Raw genomic sequence first — 12,630 nt, forward strand, 5'->3', positions numbered from 1 at the left:
TTACTTCACCTCATTAACTACAGAGGTGTGATGTCACTTCCTTTCACAGAGCACACAGCAAGGCGGCTGGTGCAAGAATGAGAAAAGATGTCGCTGTCGGTCTGCTCCTGTTGCTTCTCTCTATGGTTGCAAAATGCAATGGTGAGAAGAAGGTTTTCAAGCAAAGTTTATGTTGATAATGATGATTTAATTTCCCCCATTAACTCCAGAGTGCTTAGTTCGTGCTCAACAGCAAGATGTTTTTTCAATGTTAAATTCAACTTCACGAAACTGAATACTGTGAAAAATTAGACAGAGGCTGGCTCAAATGTCTAATGTAGACATAGGCCTGTAAGAACTTCATTAAGGGTGCGGGCTCCCCATTTCATTGTCGTGTTGGTGTTCAGTTGGGCTGGTAAATGAACTAATAATTGTTTGTGTCCCCTTTTGCCAGCTGTGTCTCTGCCTGGGAAACCCGTCCTCATTAAGTGTCGATCCCCCGAGAAAGAGACGTTTACCTGCTGGTGGGAGCCAGGCTATGACGGTGGACTACCAACCACACACCGCCTCTTCTACCAGAAAGAATAGTCAGTTGATTTCACTCCAAAACGCCTCTGTGCTATCTGACATTTTCCTCACAAAACCAACTGTTAACTTTCTGATTAGCCATATGAAGCCACTCGGTGACAAAACCCTAATTTGCCAGTACAAGGTTGCAGAGCTGAGAGTGGGGACCCTGGGGGGGGGAACCCCCCCGGGGAACCCCCCCCCCCCAGCTCCATTGTCACCTAACAGATTTATTGCCTTGTTGGCTAAGCACAGACACCTTAATACCACCTTAATACTACAGGGTCCACATCATGTAAACTTGTTTTATTGAATGTATTGAGTGTTATATGTTTATCTACATGCAGTTTGGATGGGACACACGAGTGTCCCGACTATCACTCGGCAGGGAGGAACTCCTGTTTTTTTGACAAGAGACACACATCCATATGGGTCAACTATGTCCTGACTGTGGTAGCCTCCAATGCCCTGGGAAACGCTACCTCCGACCCCGTTGAAGTGGATGTCATGTATATTGGTAAGCTGTTCTTCCACCAAGAGAATATGGATATGTTATTCTTGCATATCAAATCTTGCAAGGTGGTTTGTGATTATAGGGGACCCTGAGTTGGCTAGCATTGCCCCAACCTCTATTATTCCTTTGGTCTGCTTTAAACACAATGCAATCAAATACATTTTTTAAAAAGCAACATATTTACCTCAACAACTCCCACCCTTTGCATGTTCTTCCCATGTTTGTGTGTTTGGTTTCCTCCCACAGTCCAAAAACCCATGTCAGGTGTATCACAGATCCTGAATTGCCTGCAGGTATATGAATGGGCGTGGCAGCACGGTGGCGCAGTGGTTAGCGTGGTTGCCTCACAGCAAGAAGGTCCTGGGTTCGAGCCCCGAGGTTGTCCAACCTTGGGGGTCATCCCAGGTTGTCCTCTGTGTGGAGTTTGCATGTTCTCCCCGTGTCTGCGTGGGTTTCCTCCGGTTGCTCCGGTTTCCTCCAACAGTCCAAAGACATGTAGGTCAGGTGAATCGGCCGTACTAAATTGTCCCTTGGTGTGAATGTGTCAGCCCTGTGATGGACTGGCGACCTGTCCAGGGTGTCTCCCTGCCTGCTGGCGATTGACTGCTGGGATAGGCTCCAGCATCCCCCGACCCTAATTCAGATGAGGGCTTGGATAATGGATGGATGGATGGATGGATGGGAGTGAAAGAGACAGTGTATTCCTGTGGCTTGGCAGTTAGCACTGTCGCTTCCCATCAAGAGGGACCCGGATTCAAACCTGTCCTTCTGTGTGGAGTTTGCATGTTCCCTCCTGGTTTGTGTGAGTTTCCTTTCACAGTCCAAGAACAGGCATGCTTGTTGTGTCAATAGGCATGTGTGTAGCCATTGTGTTTGAGGGTGTTTCTTCACACTGGGTCTGTTTTAGGTTTCACACTAAACTCGGCGTGAGAAGTAAGCATTTTTGGTTTGTCAACACGTTGAATGCATAAAGTGAACTCACAACGTCATGGGGTGCGGCCTGAGAGCAGTTTGTTTTGCGGTTTGAAAAGTTTTGAGTTTTCTGATGACTTTTTGAAGTATGGAAACAACAATTGCCCAATGCAAGTCAATTTTCTCTGCAAAATGTCCACATGTCTCATCGGTGATTCAGTCACTGGGGAAATGTAAGAATGGACAGCAGGTGCTTGGTGGTCGGGTGCTGGAGTCATGCAGCCTGCACATGCACCACACACAACACTGTGATAATGAAAATATGAAAATGTATCATAAAAATACAAAGAATTTAATTTCTGTAAAACTTATGACTCTGGGAGAGACATGGTGAGGGCAATTAAAACAATGAATCTTGGAAAATTGAGCATTGGCGTGTGCTAATGGGAAATTGCTTTTCTTTTGATTCTGTGAGAGTATCGGTATCTAGACCGAGTACAGCTGCTTTGAGTTTAATTTGTCATCCAGAATGTCGCACATTTTTGTGACAAGACTAAACATGAGCATTTCACTAATACAATTTTCAGTGTTGGTTCATCTTAAACATCAGGGACATGTGGCGAAGACCTTTGTGAAAACGCTCATTATTTTCAAACGGACATTATCAGTGTGGAATCCGGCTGATGATAGTCCCTGCAGGCATTGGCAGCGGCATGAGTACCAGGGGCAGATGTGGGATTACAAGACTCTTAAATCTATTCAGGTCAACAATGTGCGACACCGCACAATGGAGGAGGAGCACACTTTAATCTGCTGAGGAGCAAAATCTGTGTTATCAGCTGGAGGGGTTTTCCCAAACGCATGAGGGGGATGCACAAAGTGCAGAGTTTACTGCGGTGATTCGGTTAACAATGGACAGCATGGTTTTAATTTGCACGTGCAGCCATCTCCCTCCCTGGAAAATTACTGATGGGCACGAATATGGGAGTTACCAATAAAAACCCTAGAGCAGAATGAAGATGAACCGGTTTGTGTAAAATTTCAGTGGTTGGTGTGTGGGTTTGGGAAGGTGGCGTGTGCTGTTCACATGACACATGAGCTGCACACGTGTTCCACTTCGCATGTTCATTTTGGATCATTTGGCATCCTTTATATCTGTTGCAACACTAAACACTTTCCAGCTATTGAAATAGCGTGACGGCGGGGATAGATGCTGCAAGTTGGGACAGGGATGCCTTAACTGTCTTTCTACTGGGGACCCTTTCATAGATCCCTAGCTCTGACAGATGAGCTCTTGTTTCAGAGACCCCTATCTTTTCATTCTGCGGTTTGATATGAATTGTTACTGTAAACAGTATGTGTTGTGACAAGGCACAGCCACTATAACAGACGGGCCCGTCTGGAAACGGCAATCTAGACTTGTGCAGGATTTCTCAACAGCTTGTCAGAAGCAATGCGTTCATTTGGCACACCCTGCCTGCTAAACCTGTCTACACTGCAGATGGCTAAAGGATGTGTAGCGGGGAGAAGGAAACCTCTGATTCAAACAGCCAAATTCCTACATTTGGTTAAATTGCACCATTTCGGGCATCCGGGTAGCGTGGCAGTCTATTCTGCTGCCTACCAACATGGGGATCCTGGTTCGAATCCCCGTGTTGCCTCCGGTTTGGTCGGGCATCCCTACAGGCACAATTGGCCGTGTCTGCGGGCGGGAAGCCGGATGTGAGTATGTGTCCTGGTCGCTGCGCTCGCGCCTCCTCTGGTCGGTCGGGGTGCCTGTTCTGGGGGGAGGGGGAATAGCGTGATCCTCCCACGCGCTACGTCCCCCTGGCAAGACTCCTCACCGTCAGGTGAAAAGAAGCGGCTGGCAACTCTACATGTATTGGAGGAGGCACGTGGTAGTCTGCAGCCCTCCCCGGATCGGCAGAGGGGGTGGAGCAGCGACCAGGATGGCTCAGAGGAGCGGGGTAATTGGCCAAGTACAATTGGGGAGAAAATGGGGGGGGGGGATAAATAAATAAATTGCACCATTTCTCAGATTACTTTAGGGCAGGGATAGGCAACATGGTCCAGAAAGGTCTGGTGTGGGTGCAGGTCTTTGTTCCAACCAAGCAGTTACACACCTGGTTCTATTAGTCAACCAATAGTCTTTGGACCCTGATTTGTAGACTCAGGTGTGTAACTTCTTGGCTGGAACAAAGACCTGCACCCATACCGGACCTTTCTGGACCATGTTGCCAATTCCTGCTTTATGGGCTCTCTGTAAACCCCCCTTAAGATCACCAGGCATTCACGCAGGGAATAAATCTCAGTTACCACACATGAGAGTGGCACTACACTATCAAATTCACTGGTACACGTTGACACAAGCTAGCATTTGTGGCTGACCATCTGACATCTTGCTTTTCTGTCTGTTGTGTGTTTGCAGTGCAGCCCTGCGCCCCTGAGAACGTGACGGTGCTTGTGAAAGACGAAGGGGAAAGCCCACATCTCCTGGTCAGATGGGACCCCCCTCCTGGGACGGACACCCACTCCGGCTGGGTTACCCTCATCTACCAGCTGTGGGTCAAACGGGAGGCCGACGGCAAGTGGATGGTGTGTGAGCCGGAGAGAATATCCAAAAGTCGGTGGCGCTCTCGGATATCGTCAAAACATCACAACCCTCATCTAATACACGCGGGTCAACTTGTATTTGTAGATCTGTTTCATGGTCTGCTGCTCGCTGTAATGCCAAAATACTTACACAATTCTGTTTTTTTTTTGCCATATAGGGCCACATATATGAAAGTTGAATGCCAACCCTCTGAATTGTCAGATTTTGTTGTATAATTGTAAACACTATTGATTGAGTAGGCTGCAATTTTTAGCATTGGTCCACTTCGTTGGGAAGTTCAGAATATTTGTGGTGCACTAAAACTAACCCATCTAGGGGGCGTCCAGGTGGCTTGGCGGTCTATTCCGTTGCCTACCAACACAGGGCTCGCCGGTTCGAATCCCCGCGTTACCTCCGGCTTGGTCAGGCATCCCTACAGACACAATTGGCCGTGTCTGCGGACAGGAAGCCAGATGTGGGTATGGGTCCTGGTCGCTGCACTAGCGCCTCCTCTGGTCGGTCGGGGGAACTGAGGAGAATAGCACGATCCTCCCACACACTATGTCCCCCTGGTGAAACTCCTCACTGTCAGGTGAAAAGAAGTGGCTGGTGACTCCACATGTATTGGAGGAGGCATGTGGTAGTCTGCAGCCCTCCCTAGATCGGCAGAGGGGATGGTCTGGAAAAGTGGAGTAATTGGCCGGAGAAAAAGGGAAAAAAATCACCCCCCCCCCAAAAAAAACTAACCGATCTTGCGTTCAAAGGTAAAACACTTTTTTTTAGGATACATAAGAAACAAAAAGGTCTCATTTCCAACCATTTTTGGTAACAAAAGACTGCTTTTTGGAAATGGAGGGACTGTCAGTGTTGTGATTCATCTGTGAGCAACATTAAATGTATTCATATACAAACAATTTAGTGTCTGTTAGTCAACACAGGTCTGATATCGTGACATAACTGTGGACAAAGCGAATCTTTCTTCCCCTGGCAGGAGTACATGTCAGGCAAACAGACCCATTACAGCGTCTACAGCCTCCGTGCTGGGGAGGTGTACTTGGTGCAGGTCCGCTGTAAACTCGACCACGGCTACTGGAGCGAGTGGAGTAACGCCACATACAGAGAGGTCCCGCAACGTAAGACCCTATGACCATTTTTTAAACACGCCCCCTTGTGTTTACTGCCGCGCCAGGTACGTTTTGTCCCAACAATACTTCATTTGTTCCAAAAAAGTGTTGCTGTTTTTTTGTCTTTTGCCCATCAGACCTTCTGAAAGAGGGACCTTTAAATATTTTGGTTTCCATCTTCTCTGCTTTTGCGCTTATTGTGGCAATCTGCACCTTGATTGCAAAGAGGAAATGGTATGTATCCTGTTGGCGGAATTAAAAAAGGATCTCAGTGTTGTGTTTATCAAGAGTCTGGCTGACAGAACTGACGGGAGTCTGTTTCTCTTTCAGTGTGAGGCAGTGTCTTCTGCCCCCCGTGCCAGGTCCGAAGATAAGAGACTTTGACGCTCAGCTTCTCAAGGTTAACATTATATTCCAGTTCCTTCCTGAAAAAAGGTTTGTTTTTTTTCCCACCACCTGATAACAATGGTGAGGTCATTCTTTGCTTTTCCAGAGTGGGCGCCCAAAGGATGATCTCAGTGCCCTGATCATCAATCACAGCTTTCCTCCTGTGATGGCCTGCAAGGACCAAATGGTGGAGTACTTAGTCGTGTCCGACGGCAGCGACGGGCCCCTGACAGATTCGCAGAAAACGCAGTTGAGGAAAAGCTTGGCTGTTCTTAATGGCCTCCATCTACACCCCGGGGGCTGCGGTGGCGAGCCGACCCTTATTCAGACGGACGCAGAGAAGGCCTGTACACCAACAGAAGGTGATGTAGAAAGGCCGCAAAACGCTGAATCATCCGGGAGCATTTTTTGTAGAGTGGGGGCACCCCAGTCACCTTCTCAAATCTCTGCCGGGGGACACTTTACAGAGGATGGAGTGGAGAATTCATCAAACCACGGTGGCAAACGCACCGCCAAAGACTGTGTCGCTGTTGCCACGGATGGCAGTTACGTGGAACTTCAGAGACAAGAAAAGACACAGGTGGTGGACGAGAGACAGGAGGACTACAGCAGGATCAGCGGGTTGAGCGGTGACAATGTGCTTATCCTCCAGAGGGAAATCAGCCCGCTCGGTGTTCCCTGTAAAGAGAGAAGCAGCCATGCGGTCTGCGCTAAGCATCATCTGACAGCCGCCACAGCAGAAGAAGACTGCACAGAACTCTTAGATAATGGTTATGTAGAAACCGTCTCTTTGTCGCATAGAATGTGATTTTGTTTATGTTCGTACTGTCCTAATGGGAACGGTACATCTTGATTTTTATGGCTGGTTTGCACAATCCTGTGTTATTCCACAGACCAGAGAACAATTGTGTACTTGGGGATAGTGTTCTGTTTGTCTCGTGGCCTGTTGTCGACGCCTCGGGTTAAAGTAGATTCACCTGGCACATCTGGAATGTAGAGAACAAACAAAGCATGTATCCACGAAGCTCAGTGACATTTATCACTACACCAGTGTACTCATGGTAACGGTCAACACTTCAGTGGTAACATCTAGGCCTTTATGAAACAGACTGATGTGAAAGGAGTGGTGATGCTACATTAAAAAGCAAGCTAAAAAACCGACTCCCAGCCATAACAAACAGAAATCTAAAACATAGCTTTTATATTTTTATTCCAATGATGCTGTCTGGGATGCAGCCCTGTCATATGTATGCATGATACATATACAGCCCATCATCAGCATAATACGTATCCAGCCCTGTGATGGCCTGGTAGCCTGTCCAGGGTATCTCCCCGCCTGCTGCCCAATGACTGCTGGGATAGGCTCCAGCATCCCCGCGACCCTGAGAGCAGGATAAGCGGTTTGGATAATGGATGGATGGATTTTGGAAGGTCTTAGATTTGACGGCGCTCTGATGCTCTTGACTCTGTCTCTGATGAAAAAGCAATGTAGGCTATATTGACACCAAGGCCCATCAGTGAGCAATGCCGTTACAAGCTCTCCAACCTTTTGTAGGCTAATATTTGGCGGCATCCTTGGCCTAGTTCTGCCATGAAAACTCATGTTTGCTGATTTTGTATCCTGTTTACAATTTAACCAAATAATATCTGGTTCAAATTTTCCATTGTGCACTTTCCACACAAAGACATCAGTTTCTTTTTGGGAGGAAGTCGGTGTAGAAAAGCTTTTTTTTTGCATTTTTCATTCATGTACAGATCAATTTCACAAAAAGTAACATAACATAAAAAAATAAGACAACAAGGCGTACAAAAGCTGCTCGGGGTCCTGCCACTACAGATGACATCACTACTTCACGCATTATGACTGGGTAGGGGCTAGTTCAGTTTAGGGAACAGCGGGAAACAGTAGATTGACGTTAGACGCAGCGCGTTAGCTCGTCGAGGGCTCCTGAACCTGTGGCCTCGCTCCCTAGGTTGTCTGCATCTGGCTGCAGACAAAATGGCGGACCTCCGCAAGAGGCACTTCCGCAGTTGACAGGAAATCACGTGACCTCCGCGGTTGACAGGAAACCGGACGTTGGTCTTCTTCGTGTTTTTAAGATTGCAATCCGACATAAAACAAATGTCAGCAATTGCGTTATGTTAGCTAGATAGCTAACAACACTAGCGAATGCGTTAGCTAGCAATCGCTATTATTGTTAGCTAGCTAGCTAACGTATCGCTATTGTTAGATAGCGAACAAGTAATCAATTTGCAATCGATAGTGTCACGGAGACCAACTTCCTGTTTCCTGCGACGGTCACGTGATTTCCTGTCAACTGCTGAGGTGCCTCTTGCAGACGTCCGCCATTTTGTCTGCAGCCAGCTACTCTTGGACCTTAGACGCAGCTTTAAACAACGCTAGCTAGCAACATAATCCGTGACGTCATATGTAGTCGAAGGACCCCGAGTTGGATATTGTACCCGAGCGGAAATGGAACCCACACCAGTCATGCGCTCTCTTGCCTCCGTCACCAAAACCATAGACATATATACCAAAACGACTGCCACTCATAGCGCAGCGCATGCGCCCTTTAAATGGACGGAAACGAGATTTGATTGGTTCATTCGACACCAGCCCCGCCCACACCTGCTGACAGGTCTAACGTTCCTCCGTTCCTAAGTGTGCCCTGTAACGCCGATTTCACGCCGCGGCCATCTTGGGTTTTAAAAAAACCAAGCGGTGGGAACTTAGCCACGCCCCCTTCTTAATTGAAAACACTGCTGGAAGCAACATGTCGTACTGCTGTGTACCATCCTGCAACTCCTATCAAAGAAGGGAAAGAGATAAATCTGTATATATATGTATATATATATATTCACTAATCTTTCAATAGTGGATAGCTCTGTTCTGACATCATCTTGATAACAGGAAAATGTGTGGATTTATATTGCTTCCCACATGTATGACATATCCTCATGTGTCCAGTGAGGTTTGGGCGACTCCACCTGATCATGACTACGACGTGAAGCCCCTTTCTGTGGAAGACCAGCTTGACGCAGTAAAGAAACGCATTGCTTTCCTGGAGGACGAAAATAAAAAAGCTGAAAAGTGAGCGTTTTGGTTTAGAACGCTTCCAGTGTGCGCCCAATCTGATCAGGTTTTACACTGGTTTTAAGGATTACCACACCCTCAAAGCACTCTTCCTAGCTTTACAGCCTACTGCAGAGTCCATGGTGCGATGGACTCAAATGCAAAGGAACAGCCATAACCTAGAACACATTTGTGTCTGGCTTCCATGCAGAGCATTTATCGCTGATTGATCAGTTTTTCCTGTTCTTGTGCCGTGTGAAGCAGGGCTTTTTTGCTCTGGATTTATCTGTACGATTCAATGTGTCGCCGGCCACAGTCAGCAGGAACTGTACGACGTGGGCCAACTATTTGCTCTTTATGTTAGGGACCCTCCCAATATGGCCTAGTAGAGCAGCAGGAGACGAGCTAATGCCACCAGTATTCAGGGAATTCTACCAAAACACCAGTGATACTAGACTGCACAGAGATCTGCATCGAGACAGCTAGTTCGAAGGTTTTGAACACCATGACATACTCCCATTATAAAAGTAACACTACACTGAAATCCCTAATTGGGATCACTCCCTCAGGGTCAGTTAGCCTGGTAAGTAATCTATACACAGGATGTATTTCTGATAAGGAGATAACTAAGAGGTCAGGTGTTCTGGACCTCTTAGAGTCAGGTGATGAGGTCATGGCCGATAAGGGCTTCCTTATCAAAGACGTGCTCGATGAAATAGATGTAAAACTTGTCATCCCTGCATTTTTAGGCCCAAGTGGACAGTTTAGCTGTGATGAGCTCACAGACACACAGAGTATTGCTGGCTTGAGAATACATGTCGAACGGTCAATAAGACGCATAAAGGAGTACCACATTTTTGATGGAGTCATACCCCTTTCACTAAGTGGAACAGTCAACCAACTGTGGACTGTGTGTGCTCTCCTAACAAATTTTCAGGGACCACTGTTTTAAACCTTTGTTAAATTCAGCTGACAAGAAAATAGTGCACACAAACCTTAGATAGATTGAAACATATTTAACTTCATTTCAGTACAGTCCCATTTTTTAGCCCACACCTTGAGATGAGCAATCACTATCGTAGTTTAGTAAACACTTGATGATTTGAGTTGGTAGCGAGTTCCAGTTTATTGCTACAACAGAATGACAGTTGACCGAACATATTTTAGTTTAAAATGAACCAACAGTTTTGTTAAAGTTAAAGGACAAAGAATGAAAATTTTGTAGATGGGACAATTAATGTATAAATATTGAATGTACCATATAAAAATGAAATGCATCTTATTTTTTATTTTATTGTGATTAAACAGCTTCTTTGAATACAGCCCTGTGTGTGTGTCTCTCCTCACTGGCACAGGAGAGGCAGAAAGTACTCGAAAAAGAAAAGCTCCAGCTTAGTTTTCATATTGTGGTAAATGACGGTAGGTGCTCGAAGTTGGTGGTCCAAACCATGTTTGCTGCTGGCCCCGGCTGCATTGATTTCCGATTGAGTAAGGGGGCGTGGCTAAATTCCCACCACTTGGTTTTTTTAAAATCTAAGATGGCCGCGGCGTGAAATGGGCGCATGTTACGCTGCGCGGTTTGTAGTCATAAGCAAAACGATAGACACAAACAGCTGACATGGGCGGCAGTATTTTGTGTCAACTGCTGATTTCCATTATTCAAATTACTTTAATTTGTAAGAAAACAAGATCCTTTAATACAGCTGGTGTGTTAGTTAAAAAAAATCATTAACAGTTTAACGTTAATATCCACTATCATTTTGTCTGCCTTGGTGTCAATTATCAAATGGTTGACATTATGAAGTTACGCCTGAGAGAGACAAACACATTACCTTAAAAGAAAAAGCCAGTTTTCTTTCTGCTGGGGCCATTTTCTTGAGGAACAGCTTTATTCTCTTTTCAAGCCACCGTTTCTGTTGCCTTAAAAGGAGAATAAAATTATTGGGAGCTTAACAATGTGGGGACCTCACTCCTTTGTACCCTGCAATGAAATGTTTTGTCTTGCACCCGAACAATGGGCCTGGATGTGCGGACACTTGGTTCATCTACTCTACTTTTTTTTTCAGGCCCATAATAATTTGTCAGTGGAATTTGAATATTTGTTGGATAAAAGCCTTTTGGTGTTTGGTTCACATTAAATAAACTCAGAAAAAGGATTTTGGAATAGAGTTATCCTGTGCTATATAACAGAAAAATCAGAAAGTCTTTGGGGGGGGGGTAAATATGAGGGAAGTTAACTGTGATATTTGTTGTTTTTTTTACTCATGAAACATGTGGCCTTCTGTGCTCTGCAGGGACCACAAAAAATGTTACAGCGACTTCACCAGGTGCGCCTTCATTTTCAATCTTTATCAACAAATGTAGCTCCACACTGTAATAAATCTATACACAATTACTAATTAGTAATCAGCGACTATGGTCAATTGAGTCAATACAAGTAAACTGGATCAAATTGTACAACTGTGGCAATTAACAAGAACAAAACATTGGTTCTACTACATAGTACAATCACATTGTCAAGACCTGGTAGGTAGGAAGCTAGGATGTTTTAAGGCAGGGGTCAGGAACCTTTTTGACTGGGAGAGCCATAAAAGCCAAATATTTCTAAATATATTTCATTGAGAGCCATATAGTATTTTTAACGTATAATAAATTAAATATGTCTTCCTTTTAATGCGACTTCTGGTGCTGCATGGTTTTGCTGATGGCCTTGTAGTCTGGTTCATACGTGGTGAGGTTGAGCTTCATGCAGGCGTTGAGGCTTCCATCAGTTAAACGTGAGCGTAGGTTGGTCTTAATGTTCCTCATATGCGAGAATGACTGCTCACATGCATATGTAGAGCCAAACATGGTCAATACGGCAATACTCACACGCTGCATTGTGTGGTATGTCACAGGAAGCTCGTTCCAAGTTTTAAGAATCAGCTGGTCTTCAGGTTGACGATTTTTCATTTCTGTCCACTTGTGTTCCCTCGCCAGCTCTGCTCGCTGTCGCGCAAGACTTTCCAACTCTCCATTAAGTGACTTGAACTTACTCATCCACATGTCTGATGCCTTCAGGTCAGCAACTTCCAGCTCAAAGTCTCCGATAGAGACCCCGGGGATGCATGTCAGGTCGATTTTGTCCACTGCACACTCATGTGGATGAGTGATGAACTTGAAAAGCCCAGTGCGCGCACGAAATTCTCCAAAACGTGCTTTGAATGACTGCAGGAGATTGGACGTAAAGCCAGCTAGCTGCTGGAGATCAAGATGTTGAGTGGAGTCACTTGCTAAGCATGCATCTCTAAATTGTTGCAGTCTTTCAAAGTGCAGAAGACGACCTGTTTCAATGTCCCTGAGAAAGACTTCCAGCTTGCTTTCAAATGCAAACACTGCTTGTTGAAGGGATGAGATTGTATTTCCAATACCTTGCATTTTCACATTGAGCTGGTTCAGATGGCCAGTTATGTCCACGAGATAGTGAAACTGCAGGAGCCAG

General features: G+C 45.7%; 1 protein-coding gene across 1 annotated transcript; it reads left to right on the plus strand.

Annotated features, from left to right (window-relative positions):
* Nucleotides 1-77: 77 nt before the first annotated feature.
* On the plus strand, nucleotides 78-6,884 carry prlrb (prolactin receptor b). Its single transcript, XM_056278799.1, has 8 exons — nucleotides 78-141; nucleotides 434-566; nucleotides 894-1,063; nucleotides 4,401-4,567; nucleotides 5,557-5,698; nucleotides 5,827-5,923; nucleotides 6,020-6,089; nucleotides 6,183-6,884. Exons 1-8 carry the CDS (start codon nucleotides 78-80, stop codon nucleotides 6,882-6,884), a joined length of 1,545 nt encoding a protein of 514 aa, XP_056134774.1.
* The last annotated feature ends 5,746 nt before the right edge of the window (nucleotides 6,885-12,630 follow it).

This window comes from Lampris incognitus, chromosome 1 (assembly GCF_029633865.1).
Source record: "Lampris incognitus isolate fLamInc1 chromosome 1, fLamInc1.hap2, whole genome shotgun sequence".
NCBI lineage: Eukaryota > Metazoa > Chordata > Actinopteri > Lampriformes > Lampridae > Lampris > Lampris incognitus.